Source organism: Cervus canadensis, chromosome 11 (genome assembly GCF_019320065.1).
Source record: "Cervus canadensis isolate Bull #8, Minnesota chromosome 11, ASM1932006v1, whole genome shotgun sequence".
Classification (NCBI taxonomy): domain Eukaryota; kingdom Metazoa; phylum Chordata; class Mammalia; order Artiodactyla; family Cervidae; genus Cervus; species Cervus canadensis.
The window spans coordinates 32,199,484-32,221,062 of NC_057396.1; the positions used below are offsets into that span (position 1 = coordinate 32,199,484).

Here is a 21,579-nt window from a genome sequence, read left to right on the forward strand (position 1 = left end):
TATATACACTGGAATGTAATTACTGGGCCTTAGAGTAAGGGTATCTTTAACTTTTCTATATGATCCATGTTTGTTAAACAACTGTACCAATTTACATTCGTCCTAGTAAAGTGTCTGTGTTCCCGGTTGTTTTACATTCTTGTTAGTATTATAAGACTTAAACTTTTCCCCCAGGGTTATGTATGTGTCATGGTATCTTACTGAGGTTTTAATATGCATTTCCGTGTTTACTTCTAAGATTTAACCTTTTCTTCATGTATTTATTGGTTATTGGGTTTCTTTTTCATTAAGTTTTTGTCTTTGTTTTTCTTTTAGATCATCTGTTTTTCTTTTTAATTTGTAGGAGTTATTTAATCCAGGATTTGAATCCTTGGTTGCTCAGTCACTCATTTAATCCAGGATTTGAATCCTTGGTTGCTCAGTCACTCAGTCGTTGTCCTACTGTTTGCCACCCCATGGACTATATAGCCTGCCAGGCTTCTCTGTCCCTGGAATTTTCCAGGCAAGAATACTGGAGTGGGTTGCCATTTCCTATTCCATTGAATCCTTTGGTTGCATGTTAAAAATATTTTCCTTTCTGTGGCTTGTTTTTATCATTCTCTCTCTCTCTTTTTTGAAATACAGTTGATTTATAATGTTGTGTTAGTTTCAGGTGTACAGATCTCCTTGGTGTCTTGATGGGTGAAAGTCCTGGATTTGACTATAGTCTAATTTATTACTTTTTTTCTTGTGGTTTGTTCTCATATCTTACTTAAGAAAATTTCCCTTTCTCTGATTTTAAAAACTTTATAGTTTTTCCTTTCAAAGTTTGGTATTTGGCTTCCCTTGAGTTGATTTTTTGCTTAAGGAGTTCAGGAGGAGTCCATTTCATTTTTCCTGCATTTGTTCTAGCACCATTTATTGAAAAGACAGTTCTTTCTTGTGCTATGAAATGCCTCTTTTTTTTTTTTTTTAAATCAGGCATCTGTGTATATGTGTCTGTTTCTGGGCTGTTAACATGATATTTAGATTTATCTCTTCCTGCATAAATACCATACTATCTTTAGTAAAATGAGCTTTGTAGTAAGTCTTTAATGGATAGCGCAAGTCCTTTCACTTTGTTCTTTTTCAAGAAAGTCTTGGCTGTTTTTACCCTTTTGGTTACTGTATAAATTTCAGAATCATCTTGTCAAATTTTATATTAACAGACTGCATTTTGATTGGGACTACATTGAACCTGTAAATCTGTTTCAGGAGAAGTGGTATCTTTATAAAATTGTCTTCAAATCTGTAAACGTGGGAAAATATCCACTACATTGAAATAGTCAATATTTGTCAGTAAACTTTTATAATTTTCCCTACAACTTGTGAATTACATATATTAATGGGTTTCATGTGTGTGAACTTATTAGTATAAATATTGCTTTTTTGAAAATTGCCTTTTCTAACCATTCCTTGTGGGTATATGGAAATATAATTAATTTCAATATCATTTCCAGCAACTTTGCTAAGCTCTGAATTCTATTAGTTATCTGCATATTCTTTGGATTTTTTGCTTTATCAGAAAATGGTATTTTGTTTCTTCCTCTTTGATCCTGTCATGTTTCTTTTTCTTGCCTTTCTGTGCTGTCTCAGTTCAGTTCAGTTGTTCATTAAGTTTTCACCTTTCTACTTTTCTAGCATCATTTAAGACTATAATTTTTCCTTTACCTGCTGTCACATGTATCTAACAAGCTTTGGTATGATGAATTTTTTCCCCTCTCTCTGTGTTTGTTATCAGTTTGGTATAAAATTAGGTTTAGTATAAAATTGTTATTACCTCAACATGAGTAAAGTTAAGTGCCTTTACTTTTTTATGACCAGCCTATTCAAACTTTTTGTACATTTTCCTATAAGGTTGTTTTTCTTTATGGGCTTTATGTTATGAAAGTAGTTCTTTCTGTGTGATGTAAGTAGCAAATATTTTTCCCCAGTTTGTTCTTTCATTGACATTCTTAATGGTTACGTTATTTTTATGTAACTTTTCAGCACCTAGAACAGTGCCTGGTGCATAACATATACCTAGTGAATATTTATTGAAAAGATGAATAAATTCAGTGGTGCTTAAATGACAAAAGTTATCTTTTAAGATATGTATTTGAATATTCTCTCATGACTTCTAGGTTTTTGAATCATATTACTAACAGCAGCCTCTTATGTTGATGTTATGTAGGAATTCGGTGTTTCTTCAGTTTTATGATTCTACGTTTTAAGTGTTTTTTTAAGATTTATTTATTTTTATTTTTTTGGCTGTTGTGGGTCTTTGTTGCAGCATGTGGGCTTTCTCTAGTTGTGGCAAGCTGAGGCTGCTCTCCTTGCTGTGTGTGCACTTCCCGTTGCAGCGCCTTCTCTTGCTGCAGCGCCTAGGCGATAGGCACTCCAACTGCTGAGGCGTGTGGGCTCAGTAGTTGTGGCACACAGGCTTTCTTGCTTCTGGTATGTGGGATCTTCCCAGATCAGGGATCAAACCAGGGTCCCTTGTGTTGCAAGGTTGATTCTTAACCACTGGACCACCAGGGAAGCCCACTTTGATTTTTCTTTTTAAACAGTTAAATATTTAATCTTTTTGTAATTTATCCTCTGTGATCAGTTGTGAACATGTTTCTCTATGAAATGTTAAGTTTTCTAATTGTAAAAGGCTAATTGGAAATTATATACTTTAAAAATAGAAAAGTTGCAAAGGATGATAAGGTAGTCCTTAGTAAAACATCCCATTTATATTTTTCATATTGATTATATATTGGAATAATAATATTCTGGATATAATGGATTAAACAGTTTATTAAAATTAATTTCACCTTTCTTTTAGTTAATGTAGCGATAAAAATTTTAAATTCCATATGTGACTTGCACTCTATTTCTGTTGAACTGTGGTACTCCAGCCAACCTTATCCAACCCCTGAACATTGTGTGGCGTTTTTCTTTTTGTCTTTGACAGATTTGTATAGTGCCTAGTACCAAAGTACTTGATTTTTTATTATGAGATTTTTTCCCCCTCCATGAATCAATTAGATAGTGACTATAGTTCCCTGTGCTATGCAGTAAATCATTGTTGCTTGTTGCATGTCATAAATTTTTTATTTAGGCAAAAATTTGCAAGTTTTCTGAGGTATATATTATACATACTGTTTGTATGTATATAAAAGCTTTACTACACTTGATAAAGGCTTGAAAAAGAATGTAAAAAAAGGAGATGGAAGAATTGGAAAACATAAACTAAATGAAATGGGGGCACTGAACATGAAACAGAAAAAGTGAAACTAACTAGATAAAAGTAAAAGATCATCATATAGCCCAGTTCTTTTTAAACATGACTGTTTATTGAAAGATATCTGGAGCTTTGGAGAAGAAAAAAGTGGTATCTGGGCATTTGTATTTTTCAAAAAATTCCAAGGTAATTCTGATATATCTGGTGGATTTTAAAAAGTGATTACAATTTTTTTCTATTAAATGGTAGTTTTGGTAACAGAATTCTGTTATTTTTCTGTTGACCAATCATTATACAATGGTATTAAATGAGTAATAGTTGCATACTCACAATAGTAGAAGATGTTTATTAGTTTTCACAGTCAATAGCCAGACAAAAAATAAAAAGGTAATTACAATTGCAAGCCATAATGGGGGCTTGATTAACCTAACAATATAAAATAATTACATACAATTTGGGGCAGGGGTCAAGCAGAGTGATGTGCTAAGTGGAGGTGCATACATGCACATATTTTCATCCACCCAGCCAGTCTGTGTCCTTTGGTTGGTGCATTTAATCCATTTATTTAAGGTAATTATCGATATATATGCTCTTGTTACCATTTTTTCAACTGTTCGGGGTTTATTTTCTGTAGGTCTTTTCCTTGTCTTGTGTTTCCTACCTTGAGAAGTTCCTTTAGCATTTGTTGTAAAGCTGGTCTGGTAGTGCTGAATTCTCTAAACTTTTGCTTGTCTGGAAGGCTTTTAATCAAATCTGAATGAGAGTCTTAACTGGGTAGAGTATTCTTGATTGTAGGTTCTTCCTTTTCATTACTTTAAGTACATCATGCCATTCCCTTCTGGCTTGCAGAGTTTCTGTTGAGAAATCCGCTGAACCTTATGGGAGTTCCCTTTTATGTTATTTGTCGTTTTTCCCTTGTTGCTTTTAATGTTTTATCTTTGTCTTTATTTTTTGTCAGTTTGATTACTGTGTGTCTTGATGTGTTCCTCCTTGGGTTTACCCTGCCTGGGACTCTCTGTGCTTCCTGGATTTGGTTGACTTTCCTTTCTCGTGTTAGGAAAATTTTCAGCTATTATCTCTTCAGATGTTTTTTCAGGTCCTTTTTCTCTCTCTTCTCCTTCTGGAGCCCTTACAATGCAAATGTTGGTGTGTTTAATGTTGTCCCAGAGGTATCTTAGGCTGTCTTCATTTTTTTAAACTCTTTTTTTTCTGTATTCTGTTCTGTGACAGTGATTTCCACCATTCTGTCCTCCAGGTCATTTATATGTTCTTCTCCCTCAGTTATTCTGCTATTGATTCCTTCTAGTGTATCTCGTGCATCTCTGTTTGTTTGTTCTTTAGTTCTTGTAAGCCTTAGGTAAACATTTCTTGTGTCTTCTCCATTGTTTTCCCTAGACCCTGGGTCATCTTCACTGTCATTATTCTGAATTCTTTTTCTGAAAGTTTGCCTGTCTCCACTTCATTTAGTTGTTTTTCTGGGGTTTTATCTTGTCCCTTCATCTGGGACATAACTTTTTGCTTTTTCATCCTGATTAACTTTCTGTAATGTTTTTGTTCTAGCTGTGAGATTGTGGTTCCTGCTTCTGTCTGCCCTCGATAGAGGAGGCTAAGAGGCTGTGTAAGCTTCCTGATGGGAGAGAATGGCAGTGGGAAAAACTGGGTCTTGATCTGGTGTACAAGGCCTTGCTCAGTAAAGCTTTAATCAAATTATCTGCTGATGGGTGGGGTTGCGCTCCCTCCCTATAAGTTGTTTGGCCTGAGGTGACCCAACCCTGGGGTCTACTGGCCTATATGGTAGGGTTAATGGGGACCTCTAAGAGGGCTTCCCTGGTGACTCAGACAAGAAAGAATCCATCTGCAACGCGGGAGACCTGGATTCGATCCCTGAGTTGGGAAAATCCCCTGGAGGATGGCATGACAACCTACTCCAGTGTTTTTGCCTAGAGAATCCCCATGGACAGAGAAGTCTGGCGGGTTATAGTCCATGAAGTTGGAGAGTCGGACATGACTGAGCAATAATCGCAGTGCACAAGACGGTTTAGGCCGGGGGGCCTTTCAGGACTCCTGCCGTCAGTGCCCCCATCCCTGTGGTGAGCCCCTGCCGACCCATGTCTCCACAGGAGACCCTCTAATACTGGCAGGTAGTTTTGGTTCAGTCTCCTGTGAGGTCACTGCTCTTTTCCTCTGGGTCTTGGTGCATGTAAGAGTTTGTTTGGGCTCTCCGAGACTGGAGGCTTTGTTTCCCCTGGTCCTGTGGAAGTCCTATAATCAAATCTTGCTGACCTTCAAGGTCAGATTCCCTGGGGATTCCCGAGTTAGGAAGCCTGATTTGGGGTCAGAACCTTCACAACAGTGGGAGAACTTATTGGTATTACTGTTCTTCAGCTTGTGGGTCACCTACCAGCGGGTATGGGATATGAAACAGTGGCTTCTTCTTTGTCTTTGGACGTGGGTTTTCTTTTTTTGGTGGGTTCTAGTGTCCTCCTGTCGATGGTTGTTCAACAGCTGGTTGTGATTTTGGTGCTCTCACAGGAGGAGATGAGCACACGTTCTACTCCGGCATCTTGAACCAAAAGTAGGAGAGTATTCTTTTCTAATGCAGTTTGTTTTTAAGCACAGATGGAGTCCCTTTCTCCTATGTTTACTTTTCTATTGCTGTCTCTTTCCCTCCTAGTTTTCAAGATAATTTTTCTCCCACCACTTGTTTATTCTGAACTCAACCATGTGATTTTTCCATTTCAGTTGAATTATTAATAAATTAGTTCTTTTAGTCTGTTTTATTTATTTGTTTCAGAGTTTAGTTTTTCTGATAAAAGATATGGTGTCTTAGGTTCTCTAATTGATGCATTATGCACTCATTCAGCAACTGTAGCTTAAGTTTGAGAGTAGAGGGTAAATAGGAATTCAATGAAATGATAAATTTTCTGGTTATCTGCTGATAATAAGTTAGCTGATAAATTGATGCATCAGTTCAGTTCAGTACTCAGTCGTGTTTGATTCTTTGCAACCCCATGGACTGTAGCATGCCAGGCTTCCCTCTCCATCACCAGTTCCTGGAGCTTGCTCAAATTCATGTCCATTGAACCTGTGATGTATGTATGATGTACATCATACATATGTATGATGTATGATGTGATGTATGTTACAGCTAAAAAGCAGTACTAACTACTTTATGATACAATTAAAAGAAACAAAATTTACTAATGCATACAGAAATATCCCTAGGATTGAGAAAGAAAATTGATATTTTTAAAGGATAAGATATGTCTGGACACTTACTGATTCCATATAACTGTTAACATAAAAACTGTCTGAATGTGAGCCCTAATTTCACCACTTGCCTAGCTGCTATGAGCTTGGGCACATTATATTAATATAACATTTGTATACTAGGGATAGTAGTAACAGCTACTTAATAGAATTTGTGAAGGTTAAGTTAGTTAATATATTATTTAAAGTAGTGCTTGACATATAGTATCTATATATCTCCAAACACAGGTCTATGTATTTGTTGTTGTTTAGTCACTAAGTTATGTCCAACTCTTTTGTGATCCCATGAACTGTAGCCCTCCAGTCTCTTCTCTCCATGGAATTTCCCAGGCTAGAATACTGAAGTGGGTCGCAATTTCCTTCTCCAAAAGATCTTCCCAGCCCAGGAATCGAACCTGCGTCTTCTGCAGAGCAGGTGGATTCTTTACCACTGAGCCATTAGGGTAATCTAGGTCTCTGGGGAGATGGAGCTGTATAGATATTTTCTAGAATTTTAAAAAAACATTTAACTGCAGTCTTCATAATTTTATTTTTAATAGTGACATAAATTTAATCCATGGAGGTACCATAACTCATTTGTCTTTGATATTCATTTTCAGTTTCAAGGAGAATATTTGTATTGTTGAATTCAAATCATTGTTTTTCCATTTTCATAGGTATTTTGAATTTTAAGATCAGAAGGCATTTAGATGGATAGCAGGACTGACTGGTTTTATTTTTGTCTGAGATTTAAATTTAAATTGTAAATGAGTGTCAGTAGAAGCCAACAGCTTTTAAATTAATTCCTTTGGGTCTGCAATGGTTTCCAAAAGTTTAACTGAATAGTTTAATTGCACTCTTTTAAAGAATTTTAAAGTAGCTACAGCCTTGAGATCTGCACTGAATTACTTTATGTTGGGAAATTTTTGGCAGATAGTATACAGTCATCATTCAAAAACAAGTTACATTGTCTGTCCCAGCTTGAATTAGTGGAACGTTAGCATTGAACTTTTCATTTTGAATGAACATGTTGGAAATTATTTCCTGCTAAATGTTTGTCATCAAGTGAAGTTTTATTTTAAAAAATTAATGGAGCATATCAGTGCAGCAGCCTTAGAAAAATAGCTGAGGCACAGGGTTACTCTTGGACAGCCTTTTAAGTTCCTTATTATCATTTGAGTGTACATGCTTAATAATCTTCTGGGAAACTAAAATATGGTACTTTTTAAGACCAAAAACTTTAAAGTATGATATTTAGCTGCTAACAGACAGCTGTTAATGACTACTTAGCGTTGTATTTACTTTCTGGGTTGGAACTAGGGATAGAGCAAGCAGATGAATTGATGATATGAGAAAACACCACGTTCATTGTTAAAATATATTTTAAAGTATTAATTTTTCCCTTTATCAGTAAATGAAAAATGACATTAATTTGAAATACTTGGAATAAGTGTGTAATCCATAGAATTAACTGTATCTCAAATGTACTTAAAAAAATCCAGATTCCCTCTTTGAGAACAAGTCCTATCATTAGCAAATAGGGTAGCCAGAAGAATACTTAAGTAACAAATCAGCATTATGTTTGTGGAAGATGTATTGAAGTTCAGTATCTTTATCTTTCAAAATGTTGTTTTGTTCTAATCCACCTAGCTTTGTGAAAAATAGGCAGTGGGTTGTGTTGGATAACAGGTAGTTAAATTTGACTAATTTCTCTCATCATATATCCATATTTTTGTGCCATCTGAAATCCCTTCTCTAAGACTTTTTGATAGCTTTCATTCCTTCCTGTTAAAACACATGTTCATTACATTAAGTTCCATATTTATTAAGCAAAGTGCTTTTAAATATAGTGGGGAGGGAAAATAAGCAAACTAGGCCTCCTCCCAAGCTTACTCTAGTCTGTTTGGGTAGACATACAGGTTACAGATTCTGTGTTAAGATACTTTTGGTTATCATGGCAAAAAGCAATTTTAAACCGGCTTAAGCAAGGAGTGGGATTTATGGGCTCATATAGATGAAAGATTGGCCTTGGCATGGGTTGCATCCAGATATTTCATGTAACATGTAGAATTTATCTCATTTATCTTAGCTCTACTTTCTTCTGACTTGGATTCATTCTCAGGCAGTATCTCCTCAAGTGGTGGCAAAGATGGCCAAAACAGTGCCAGGCTTACATCCTGTCAGCTTAGCAACCTCAATGATAAGCTTCCTTTCCAAAGAGTTCCAGAAATTCTGGCATTAAGTCTGGTTTGGCCATACTTGAATCTGCTGGAGTCGGGGTACCTTGGGGGGTGGGGTGGGTAGTGAGGATGGTCTGGCTTAGTTCAAAGTAGATAAAACAAAAGAAAGACAAGTAGTTTCCAAAAAGGAACTTATAAATTCTGTTATCAGAAGGAAGGATGCTGAGCAGGCAAAAGCAGCATACAAAAGTAAAGATAAAAATTTTTAGTTGAGCTATAATATGAAGATAAATTCTGATAGAAGGTGCTTAAGTAAAGCTTCAGACAGGAGACTATATTTTGAATTGGGCTCTGAAGGGCAAGTAGAATTTTTCTAAGGCAGAGTGAGTAAAGAAAGGACTTTCTAGGTCACTCATTTGAGAAGTTTGGCAGTGAAAGGAGAAAAAACGAAAGCTACTAGAGTCTAAAGGGAATGTTCAGATATTTTCTCCCTCAGTATGGAGAAAATCTGAACATTTTTGTGGTAGAGGAGCAGAAGCAAGTAAAGGAGAAATTAACAATGCAAAGGAGTCAGTCGTTGGCACAGAAGGGAAATTCAGTAGGATCAAGGATAGAAGTGGAGGGGGCCTCCTTAGAAAGGAAAAGGGATTGTTTATTCTCTGAGGACATGTAAGGGATAGTAGTAGTGGTGACTACAGAGGTTAAAATAGAAATTTGTTATTAAATATGTATGGCTTCAGTTTTGTTTTCTAAAAGTAAGAAGAAAAGGTTTACCAGTTATCTATTGCTATGTAACAGACCATTCCAAAATGATTTTGTGCATAAGCAATTTGACTTGAACTCAGGCTGGGTAGTTTCTTCTGCTGGCCCGGGGTCACTCACGTGGCTATGGTCATCCCAGCTGTGGATGGATGGTCTGTGATGGTGGCTGCACTCCCACACTTGTTGGTTGATGCTGGCTGTTGCCTGGACCTCTCTTTGTGCCTTCTCATCCTCATGAGCACTCACATGGCAGTGGCTACACTCAGGGAGAGCTGAAGCAGTCAGTCTAGATGATAGACTCAGATATGAAAGACTTATGACGGACTTAGAACTGCCACAGTGTCACTTCTTTCACATTCTGTTGGTCAAAGCAAGTCACAAGGCCAACTTAGATCAAGTAGAGAAATAGACCCCACCTCTTTATGGGAGGAGTAACAAAGTTGCATTGCAAAACAGATGTGTATACTGGAATGGGAGGAATTTCTGCCTATCCCTCCCCCAACATTTTATTGTGAAAATTTTCAGTCATGAAACTAAGTTGAAAGAATTTCAAAGTGAATATCCACGTATCTACCACCTAGGTTCTACTATACCTGCTTTATTATATATTTATCCATCTATCATTCTTTTATCAATTTATCTTATTTTTGATGCATTTCAAAATAAATTGTAGATATTAGTTCTTTTCTCTAAGTATCTGCTGCATGTATTTAGCAAGTCAATGTTCAGTATTTTTCTTTTGATAAAAAACATTTACATACAATGAAGTGTACAGACGTTAAGTGTATGTCACACCTAGTTTTGTAGCCTGCCAGAGAAGGGGAAAATTTGGGGTAGCTTTTCAGTGAAATGACTCAAATTCAACTGTAGTTGTATAGAAGAATTGCAAAAGGTATCTTTCTTGAATATCTTTCTTCATATCCTTATTGCTAATAATTTATTCATTTAACATACCTCAACACTTAGGATTTGCATTTGTGTTACATTCTTTGAATTCACTTTGGACGGCTCTCTACCTCCTTTCACTAAACATTTATAAGGATATAAACAGGCGCTCTCTTGCTTTGTAGGTATTCAAACTACGTGTATCTCAAGTCAGGTTAGATTAACAGTGCGTACCTTCTCAGTCATGTCTGACTCTTTGCAACCCCTGGGACTGAGCCCGCCAGGTTCCTCTGTCCCTGGAATTTTCCAGGCAAGAATACTGGAATGAGTTGCCATTTCCTACTCCAGGGGATCTTCTCAACCCAAGGATTGAACCTGTGTCTCCTGCATTGGCAGGTGGATTCTTTACCACCGAGCTACCTTGAATACAACTGAGTGACTAAGCATTCATGCATGCATGGAAAAGTTTTAATAAACTATTTTCTAGTTTATGAATAGCAGTTTGAGAAGGAGAAATTTTAGTATTGTAACTATTGATTTAACTTCAGATAATCAGAATAGAAGTGTGAACAGAACTATGTGGCAAATTCAGCCATAATTTAACCTTTGAGTGGAGTATTAGAGCTTCTTACAACCTTAACACTTGCCTTATTATTCTAATCTATGTTACTGTGTACATTTTTAAAATTTCTAGAATATTGTAAGTCCTTAGTTTTTCATATGATGATTTGATAAAATAATAGTTACTTGCTTTTATTTACTAGATATTGAATACTTTTATTGCTAATTGACTTTTGAGCCTTTTTACAAATAGCAAAAGATTGAAATCATTTTGACTTGCTATTTGCATACCAGCAAACCCTGTCTGAACTCTTGAAAATATGTGACTAGTACTTAAGCCATTTCATGCCAAGTATCCTGTCAGAAATGCAACTGGTTAATGACACTCAGTGTGACAACTGAAGTGGAAGCTTGAGTTCATTTACTGTGTTAGCTTTCCTGATGGTCATGGAATGGGGTAAAGTCATGTATGTCTAAACATCTCTCTTAACAGTGTATGAGATGTTTTAAAAGTGTTCCTTAACCCAGATTTTCTCCATTTCATTTCATTTCATGGTATAAATGGCATGAAGTCCTAAATCACATGTGAAGGTGAAAGTTGCTCAGTCGTGTCCGACTCTTTGCAGCCCCATGTTCTATATAATCCATGGAATTCTCCAGGCTAGAATACTGGAGTGGGTAGCCGTTTCTTTCTCCAAGCGATCTTCCTAACCCAGGGATCGAACCCAGGTCTCCTGCCTTGCAGGAGGATTCTTTATCAGCTGAGCCACCAGGGAAGCCCTAAGTCATAAGTGGTAGGTTACGAACTAAACAGATTTGTGGTTTTAAAAATCTAATTGAGTGTTCCATTTATTTTTATGTACAGGTCTTGCTATTTTGGAAACTACAAGAGAAAACTAGATTGGGGAGGTTTGGCTTTGTAAGTGGACATGGCTCAGATATCCAGCAACAATGGATTTAAGAAATGCTCATCTTCCCCTCCGGAATCAACAAGAACAAAAGATGTGGACAAAGAAGAAGCATTACAGATGGAAGCAGAGGCTTTAGCAAAACTGCAAAAGGACAGACAGGTGACTGATAATCAGAGAGGCTTTGAGTTGTCTAGCAGCAGTGGACAAAAAGCACAGGTTTATAATAAACAGGATTATGATCTCATGGTGTTTCCTGAATCAGATACCCAAAAAAGAGCAGTAGATATTGATGTAGAAAAGCTTACCCAAGCTGAACTTGAGAAACTATTGCTGGATGACAGTTTTGAGACTAGGAAAACACCCGTATTGCCAGTTACTCCTGTTGTGAACCCTTCATTATCAGCCCAACTCTATCTTAGACCTGCTATTCAGAGAGGACAGTGGCCACCTGGATTATCTGGACCTTCCAGTTATACTTTACCTTCTATTTATCAGTCAACTTACAGTACTAAACAGACTGCATTCCAAAATGGCTTCAACCCAAGAATGCCTACTTTTGCATCCACAGAACCTATATATTTAAGACTTCCAGGACAGTCTCCATATTTTTCATATCCTTTGACACCTGCCATACCCTTTCATCCACAAGGAAGCTTACCTATCTATCGCCCAGTTGTCAGTCCTGACATGGCAAAGCTGTTTGACAAAATAGCTAGCACATCAGAATTTTTAAAAAATGGAAAAGCAAGGACTGATTTGGAGATAACAAATTCAAAAGCTACAATCAGCAATCTGCAGGTATCTCCAAAGTCTGAAGATATCAGTAAATTTGATTGGTTAGACTTGGACCCTCTAAGTAAGCCTAAGGTGGACAATGTAGAGGTAGAGGACCATGAAGAAGACAAAAATGTACCAGATTTGCTAGCAGACGATCCTTGGGATGCTGTTCTACTTGAGGAGAGATCACCAGCAAGTAGTTACCTTGACAGAAAGGTGAATGGAAAATCTCTTTCTGGAGCAACAGTAACAAGAAGCCAGTCTTTAAATATTCGAACAACTCAGCCTACAAAAGTCCAGAGCCAAATATCTCAGGTATAGCCTTTTCTTATGAACTTCTCAAACTTAGTATAACACAGAATTCATGTTTGTGTACATAACTTACTAGGTAAAGGAAATATTTTTTTATTTTGAGTTTTGTTTTCTTTATTCTTAAGTACACTGTGCATCTTAGATTGTATGTTAAAGAATTAAATGTGTTTAGGCCAATTGAAAAATTAATTGCTATTAATATCTTTTTCTAGGGTTGTGAGTTTTAAAAACCTAAGGATCTGGCTGTCACTTATAGGCGTTTAGGATAATTTTTATATGTCTCTCCCTCTCCATTCATTATATGTGGTCCTACTTTCTTTGCCTTATCACCTTTATTTTTCAGAGTAGATGAGGAATTTTGGTTTTTAACTCCATTATAGAAATTGTAATGTATATTGTTTTATTGTTTTTAACCATGAAGGAATAGAAGAACAGGAGGAAGGGAGGTGAAAAAGGAAGAAAGGAAGGGAGGCCTCAGAGAGATGGGAGAAAAGCCATTTAAAGGACTCTCTTTAAACACTTATATTGATGCAAGTAAAGAATAGGACTGTAATCTATATAGTATATTTGCTGAGTTCATATAGTCTTACTGTCTGGAAGAATTAGATAATGGTGCATGGAGCAGAATGTCTTCTCTTAGAAGAGGGGGCAGTAAGGTTTAGACTTTTCCTTTCCATATATAGTATACCACTGAAGATTTTTATTTTGCTCTTATATCATCTGTGGATTCTAGGAATGTTTAAGCTTCATTCTCACATTAATGTGAATCATATCATTCAGTTAATTAGATCAGCATTTAACTACTCTTTAGGCAGTGAGTATCAACTAGTATTTAGGGAAGGAGAAGCACATTTTGTATGATTTGGATGGGTGTATGTTGAATTATTGATTTTTAAAAGCCATTTTAGATGTCTAGGGAGAAAACAGCAGATATTAAGAAGATTTAAGAAAACAGGATGAGGATGTCTTTGGATAACATCAGAATCGAGAAAAATCTTAACCAGTGCAGTGTTTTCCAAATACATTTTGACTGCAGCTCACACTGAGAAATACATGTTTTTAAGTTCTCTTCAGCCTTTCAATACTGTTTGCACATTTAGTAACATAATTTCTTAACACCTTTCAATTTAAAAGTCATGGGTTAATTTAACATTTTAAATTGGAGTCATAAGTATAATATCAGATTATTTTCTCTTAATATTCTGTATTGTCTTGTCTTGGTTTTTGTTTTTACAGAGCATCTGTCATTTCCTAAAATGTCTGTAAGGAGAAGGGGAGACTAAGCCAAATCAAAAAATGTGGGGAAGGGAGCTTATACCTAGAAGTGGAATTGCTGGCTAATTTATGTTTAGCTTTTTAAGGACCAGTGATCTGTTTTCCACAGTGGCTGCATCATCCCCTTTCCCACCCCCACAGTATAATGAGAGTTCTAGTTTCTTTACATCCTTGTCAACACTTGTTATTTTCCATTTTTTGGGTTATAACTTTCCTAATGGATGGGAAGTGTGAAGTGGTATCTTATTGTGGTTCTGATTTGGGTTTGCCTGATGACTAGTGACGTTGAGTATCTTTTCATATGCTTATTTGTAATTTATTCATCTTTTTTGAAGAAATGTATGTTTAAATCATTTGTCCATTTTAAAAATCGGGTTGTTCATAGCAGCTTTATTCAGAAGAGCCAGAAAGTGAGACAACCCAAATGTCCATCAGCTGATGAATGGGCAAGCAAAAATGTGTCCATACAGTGGAATATTATTCACCCATACAAAGAGAACAGCATAGATGAACCTTGAAAACATTGTAAGTGAAAGAAGCCAGACACAAAAAAACATGTAGATTCCAGATATGATATGTCCAGAAAACACAAATCCATAGAGGAAGAAAGCAAGTTAGTATTTGCTGAGGGATTGAGGGAAAGAGGAAATGAGGAATGATTGCCTAATGGGTACAGGGATTTGGGGGGCAAGTGATGAAAATGTTCTGAAATTAGAACATTTCCGTGTTCTTGCCGTAATAGTGATGGTTCACACTTCATTATGAATGTATTGAGAGCCAACAAAGTGTACATTTTTAATTGGCTAATATGGAAGATTTTATGTTCTATGAATTTTTACCTCAGGTTTTTTTTTTTAAAGAAAGACACTGGTCCCCCGATCCTCCTGTTGTGCTTAGGCCAAGTTCCTGCTTGATTCATATTTGGGTCAGTGTTCCAGTAGAGAGATCCCTCTCCCAACTGTGGATCTCGTTTTTATGGACTTAACCATGATAGCATGTGTTTGACACCATGTAGTCTGGATTAGGGATATCAGGAAAGGGTAGCTGCCTAGAACCTGGAGATCTCATGACCTGTGGAAAGTTGCAGTCTCTGCTATCAGGGATAGAGTTGCTTCTGGTCCTCTGTGGAGCTGAGTTTAGACTCAGGCCTCCCATTGGTGGAAGACAGAGCCCCTGATAGTCCAGGAAACCCAGAGTGAGCATCCAGGTCACTTTCAAATAATCTTCCTGCTTCTTGCATCACACTTCATATGTATGTGTTTGCACCTCTACAGTATATGCATTGTAGTCACAATATCCTGATTATCCTGAATTTAATAAAATATTTATAAATGACTTTGGTTTACTTCTTTTTTACAATCACTGAGACAGTAGAGACTTTCTTAGAATCCTGTGAGATCAAAGCGACCCATGCCTATTTCACTCTTGAGGAAACTGAAATGTAAAGAAGTTAAGTAATTATTAATTTTTTCATGTAATAACAGTATTGTAATTAGTTAAATGAACTCATTTTAGAGATGTGTAAGATGATAACCATAGTCATCTAGTCTAACCAACTTCATTTCATGGATCCAGAAACTTAGATCCAGAGAATGACTTATCTCCAATTAATGTCAGTATTTTCTTTTTCACTTTCTTTGTGACTCAAAACCGGTAGCATAGATTGACAATGCTTTTGCTGCAAAGCACAGCTTCCTTTCGCTGTTGCCCTCTATGGTTTAGACTGGTCATTTCTGGTTCAACTGACGTTTTCTTCACCCTTTGTTTGGTGGGGGTAGGGCTGTGATACTCATTTATGTTCCTTTCATTCTCTCTCTGCATACATCTTTTCCTACTCATTTTTAATATTTGTCACAGTATCATCTTGATATTTCCCAATTTGGGGTGCTTTCAGAAATCATCTTGCAGGACTGATGAGGACAGGTAGTTTTCTAAAGATAGGATTCCCCCAGCAAGACCTGTGAATTCAGATCACATGGGAGTGCAGAGAATTACTAGTTACTCAGACTCTAGGAATTAACTAGGTTTCTGGGCAAGTTTTAGCAGAAACGTATTCTTAGATTTTCTTTAAAGTATAGGGGAAAGGATCAGGGAGTAAGCAGATTGGTTGCGAGAGGCATGAGTCAAAGCCAAGTAAGCAAAAATACCATGACTTGATCAGCTGATCAATCAGAGATGGGAGCTAGATTATTACAGTGTACGGCAGAACTTTACTGAATGACACAGTGTCTGAATTGAGGTGGCTTAGGCTTCTTAAAGGAGTCTAACTGTGGCATGGTGAGGTGTTATATAGTTGTTGATCATTCTGTTATTTTCTACTCTGTTAATACTTAACGTTTGACCACCACATTCTAAGAGGGACCAGTGAGAGAGTGTCTTGAAAAGAAAAAGTTATAGTGTTCAGGATCTAGAAGCTGTGCTATTTAAGGAACTGTTGAAAAGATTGGGCATATTTTGTCTGAAGAAGAGAATATTAATTAGAGATAATTCATACTCTGAATTTGAGTTTCTTCATCTATGATATAAACCTGGTTGGACAGATGATTTCTGAGATCCTTTCAGGAATAATATTTCAAGTTTAGAAAGTTGCCATGTAAAAGGAAGTTGAAACTTTTTTCTTTTAAAGTTTTACATTTTGGACATATGTTCTCAAAACAGTTCAGGAAATAGACTACCTGAAAATCATGGTATTGTAAAAAAGATAAAGTAGTTATGTACTAAATTTTCCAATTTATTGTGTTGCATTGTACAAATTAAATAGCTCTTTGTGCTAGATTTTAATAGATAAGTGGTAGCAGGTGCTGAAAGTTAAAATACCTTTTATAGAAAGCTTAAAATTATGCAAATCCTATTTGTTTATATTTTTTTCTGTGAATTGAGAAATTCAGTTTAGTTTAGTTTTAAAATTCATTGTTCCAAAAAGTGAAACAAGGACCAATGGGGAAGAAAACTCAAGGAGGCAGGTTATATAGTTAAATATCAATAACAAAATTTATAAATAGCTATTTGGTAATGGTTGCTCTCAGGGGGTCAGTGTATAATTATTGGAGGTCTTCAATCAGAGGTTTAGTGTGAATTTGTTACAAATGCTATAAAAGGGATTTTTTTAACTCTTAAGATTTCATCATTTGTTTGTGTACATGAAGATTAAGTTTGGTTTAATTTAGGCCAAAAGGATAAACAGAATACTAATAGTAAGCTGACTTTGGAAGTCTGTGGCACAAACATTGGCATGGAACTTTTAATTTTCACACACCATTCATTTCTATTCAATAAAAATAAACTTTTCCCTGAGATTCATGTTTTTTTACTGTGAAATAAGATTGCAGTGCCTATTCTTTATAATTACTTTATGTACGTAAGTATTCATTTCCTGTAAGAATTTTATGCTTTGTGGTAAAAACTCTGAACGGTGTTTTTCTTCTCACTCAGCAGTCTTACTTCCTATTTCCTTCTAGTATCTTTTGTTCATAATAATCTAAATACTTTAGTTCAAATTTTTGTTTCCCAAAGGAAAAGACATAGTACTTAAAACTGTCTTCTGGCAATTTAAATTGAAATCACATTTTTAGTTAACAGCTGTAAATTTAACTACTTGTAGATTTCAAAGATTTTAGTAATGAATCAAATTATTTTCATAGAAATGGTTTTGCAAAGTTCTGTGGCTATTGATTCTAAAAACTGATTATATTAACATTATAAACATTTATATCCTAATTAGCACAATGTCTAACAGTAATTGAAGACAAAGTAAAGTTGAATAAAATGTGGTTTTCCATTGTCTAGTTGTATGTAATACAGTATTTGAATAGATTACTGAAGTCTATAAACTTTTAAAAGAATTCAATTAAGGAAATAACCGACTTTGTTCTGAATAGCAACTGATACGTTTATATTTAATGCTTAAAATACATTTATTGAAAACTTGGTGTTCCATCTAATTTCTGGGGTAAGATGGCATGAATCTGGAACTTGTTTAGATGTAAAGCTTTCGCTTATTCTTATAACTACTTTATAAAGTATGCACTGGTAAGTTTTCGTGAATTATACCTTTTCCATTACCTTTTAAGAAAACTGAATTATAGTTGATCTATAACACTGTTAAGTCCAGGTACACAGTATAGCATAGTGATTTGGTATTTCTATACATTACAAAATGATCACCATGATAAGCCTAGTTACCGTCTGTCACTAAATAAAGTTATTACAATATTATCGACAGTATTCCTAATGCTGTACATTCATCGCCATGACTCATTTAGTAACTAGAAGCTTGTACCTCTTAATTTCCTTCACCTGTTTCACTCCCTCAACCCCTGTCTATTCTTTATATATATGAATCTGTCTCTGTTTTATTGTATTCATTTGTTCATATGTTTTTATATTTCACATATAAGTGAAATTATATGGTATTTTTCTGACTTGTTTCACTTAGTATAATACCTTTTAGATCCACCCATATTGTCCCAAATGGCAAGATATATTTTATGATTGAGTAACAGTTCATTGCATGTGTATCCTGTGTCATCTTTATCCATTCATCTGTTAGTGGACATTTAAGTTGCTTCCATATCTTGGCTGTTGTAAATAATGCTGAAATGAACATAGGGGTGTATATATCTTATCAAATTACTGTTTTAGGTTTTCTTCAGAAAAATACTCCAAAGTGGAATTGCTGAGTCATACAGTAATTCTATTTTTAATTTTTTGAGGAACCTCTCTGGTGGCTCAGACTGTAAAGAGTCTGCCTGCAGCGCGGGAGACCCAGGTTTGATCCCTGTTTTGGGACGATCCCCTGGAGAAGGAAACAGCAACCCACTCTAGTATTCTTGCCTGGAAAGTCCCATGGATGGAGGAGTCTGGCAGGCTCCGTCCAGTCCATGGAGTTGCAAAGAGTTGGACATGACTGAGTGACTTCACTTTCCATATTGTTTTCCATAGTGACTACCAATTTACATTCCTACCAATAGTTCAATAGAGTGCCCTTTTCTCCACATCATCACCAACACTTGTTATTTGTTATTTTTTGACAATAGCCATTCTTACAGGTATGAGATGATACCTCATTGTGGCTTTGATTTGCATTTCCCAGTGATTAGTGACGCTGAGCATCTTTTCATGTGTCTATTGGCCACTGTATATCGTCTTTCAGAAAATGCTCATTTTAAAAATCAAGTTGTTTGTTTTTTGATAGAGTTGTATGAGTTCTTTGTATATTTTGAGTATTAGCCCCTTATTGGATATATCATTTACAAATATCTTCTCCCATTCAGTAGACCACCTGTTTGTTTTGTTGATGTTTCCTTTGCTATACAAAAAAATTTTAGTTTTATGTAGTCCCATTTATTTATTTTTGTTTTTGTTTTCCTTGCCTAAGGAGACATATTAAAAAAAAAATTGCTAAGATTAATGTCAAAGAGCATACTGCCTGTTTTCTTCCTGGAATTTTATGGTTTCAGGTCTTACATTTAAGTCTTTAATTCATTTTGAATTTGTTTTTCTATATGGTTTGAGAAAGCCCAGTTTGATCCTTTTTTTCCTGTAGCTGTTCCAGTTTTCTCAGCACAGTTTATTGAAGAGTCTATCTTTTCCCTATTGTATGTTCTTGCCTCCTTTGTCATAGATTAATTCACTGTGTGAGTGTGGGTTTATTTCTGGGCTATCTTTTCTGGTCCATTAATTGGTGTGTCCGTCTTTGTGCTAGTACCATACTGTTTTCATTACTGTAGCTTTGTTGGGTCGTTTGAAAGCAGGGAGCATGATACCTCCAGCTTTGTTCTTTTTTCTCAAAATTGTTCTGATTATTGCAGGGTTTTTTTTTTTTTTTGCTTGATACCAGCTGAAGCAGCCTCTTTATTACTTTTATGTACAGTACAGAAAACTCAATAGTGTACACTCAGCCCAGCTTGGTGGCCAGTTCTTTGGCCTTAGCCTTTTCCAGCTTGGCGATGCGAGCCACTGACTTCGGCCCCAGGACATTGCCTCCCCAGTGACGACGGATCTCATCGTATCTGTCGTTGTAATTGGTTCTGATGGCTTCCACCAGCTTAGCCAGAGCACTCTTGTCCTCCGAGTTGACTTGTGTGAAGGCCACGGTGGTGCATGTCTTCCTGTGGACCAGGCGCCCCAGCCGGGCCTTGCCCTTGATGATGCAGTAGGGAACCCCCATCTTGCGGCACAGGGCAGGCAGGAAGACCACGAGCTCGATGGGATCCACATCGTGAGCGATCACCACCAGCTGAGCCTTCTTGTTCTCCACCAGGGTGGTGACAGTGTTGACCCCTGCTCTAAGGACAGGTGGCCTCTTGGTGGGGACGTCGCCTTTGCCAGCGGCTTTCTTCTCAGCGCGGGCCAGCAGCCTCTGCTTCTTCTCCTGCTTTGTCTCTGGTCTGTACTTGTGGGCCAGCTTAAGCAGTTGAGTAGCTGTTTGTCGGTCCAAGGCCTGGGTGAATTGGTTAATTGCAGGAGGCACCTTCAGCCGCTTATAGAGAATAGCCCTTTGCCGCTGCAGCCGGATGTAGCGGGGCCATTTGACAAAGCGGGTGAGGTCCCTCTTGGGTTGGATGTCCTGTCCAATGCCAAAATTCTTGGGCCTCTTCTCGAACAGGGGGTTGACCACCTTCTTGGCCTCCTGCTTCTTCACCACGGCCGGGGCCGGGGCTACCTTCTTCCCCTTGGCCTTCTTTCCCTTCGGCATCTTGAAGGGCTGGCGTAGAGCTATTGCAGGGTTTTTTGTGTTTCCATACACATTTTAGAATTGTTTGTTTTAGTTCTGTGAAGAATGCCATTGTTTGTGGGTTGGTTTTTTTTTTTTTTTTTTTTGCTGCATGGCATATGGGATCTTAGTTCCCCAACCAGGGATTGAACCCATGCTCCCTGCAGTGGTAGTGTGGAGTCTTAACCACAGGAGAAGTCTGACCATTGGTATTTTGGTAAGGATTGTGTTGAATCTATAGATTGCTTTGGGTAATATTGTCATTTTAATGATATTAATTCTTTAGTCCGTGAGCACAGTATATCTTTCCATTTGTGTTGTCTTCACTTTCTTTCATCAGTGTCTTATAGTTTTCCAAATACAGGTCTTATACCTGTATCAGTTAAATTTGTTCCTAGGTATTTTGTTATTTTGATGCAGTTGTAAATGGAATTGTTTTCTTAATTTCTCATTGTGTTAGTTTTTGTGTATAGAAATACAACAGACTTCTATATATTAATTTTATATCCTGCAAAATTCATTTGTATCCTACTTAAATCATTTATTAGTTCCAATAGTATTTTGGTGACATCTTTAAGAATTTTTCATATCATGTCATCTGCAAACAGTGACAGTTTTACTTCTTCCTTTCCAAATTGGATTCCTTTTCTTTTTCTTGTCTGATTGCTGTGGCTAGGACTTCCAGTTACTTGGTTTTTTTTCTTTTTCTTTTTTTTATATAGTGAG

General features: G+C 36.6%; 2 protein-coding genes across 2 annotated transcripts in view; one reads left to right on the plus strand and one right to left on the minus strand.

The window, feature by feature from the left end:
- PIK3C2A (phosphatidylinositol-4-phosphate 3-kinase catalytic subunit type 2 alpha) overlaps window positions 1-21,579 on the plus strand; it is a 105,060-nt gene that overhangs the window by 19,571 nt on the left and 63,910 nt on the right. Inside the window, exon 2 of the mRNA XM_043480982.1 lies at window positions 11,729-12,866. Coding sequence (XP_043336917.1) covers window positions 11,793-12,866 — 1,074 coding nt within the window. The 5' untranslated portion in view covers window positions 11,729-11,792. The remainder of the gene's footprint in view (window positions 1-11,728; window positions 12,867-21,579) is intronic.
- On the minus strand, window positions 19,979-20,859 carry LOC122449450 (60S ribosomal protein L7a). Its single transcript, XM_043480983.1, has one exon. The coding sequence runs from the start codon at window positions 20,833-20,835 to the stop codon at window positions 20,035-20,037; it is 801 nt and encodes a 266-aa protein (XP_043336918.1). The 5' UTR covers window positions 20,836-20,859; the 3' UTR covers window positions 19,979-20,034.

Bases quoted from the DNA above. Each gene is read 5' to 3' on its own strand.
- LOC122449450 (XM_043480983.1), bottom strand. From the start codon at position 20,835: ATGCCGAAGGGAAAGAAGGCCAAGGGGAAGAAGGTAGCCCCGGCCCCG.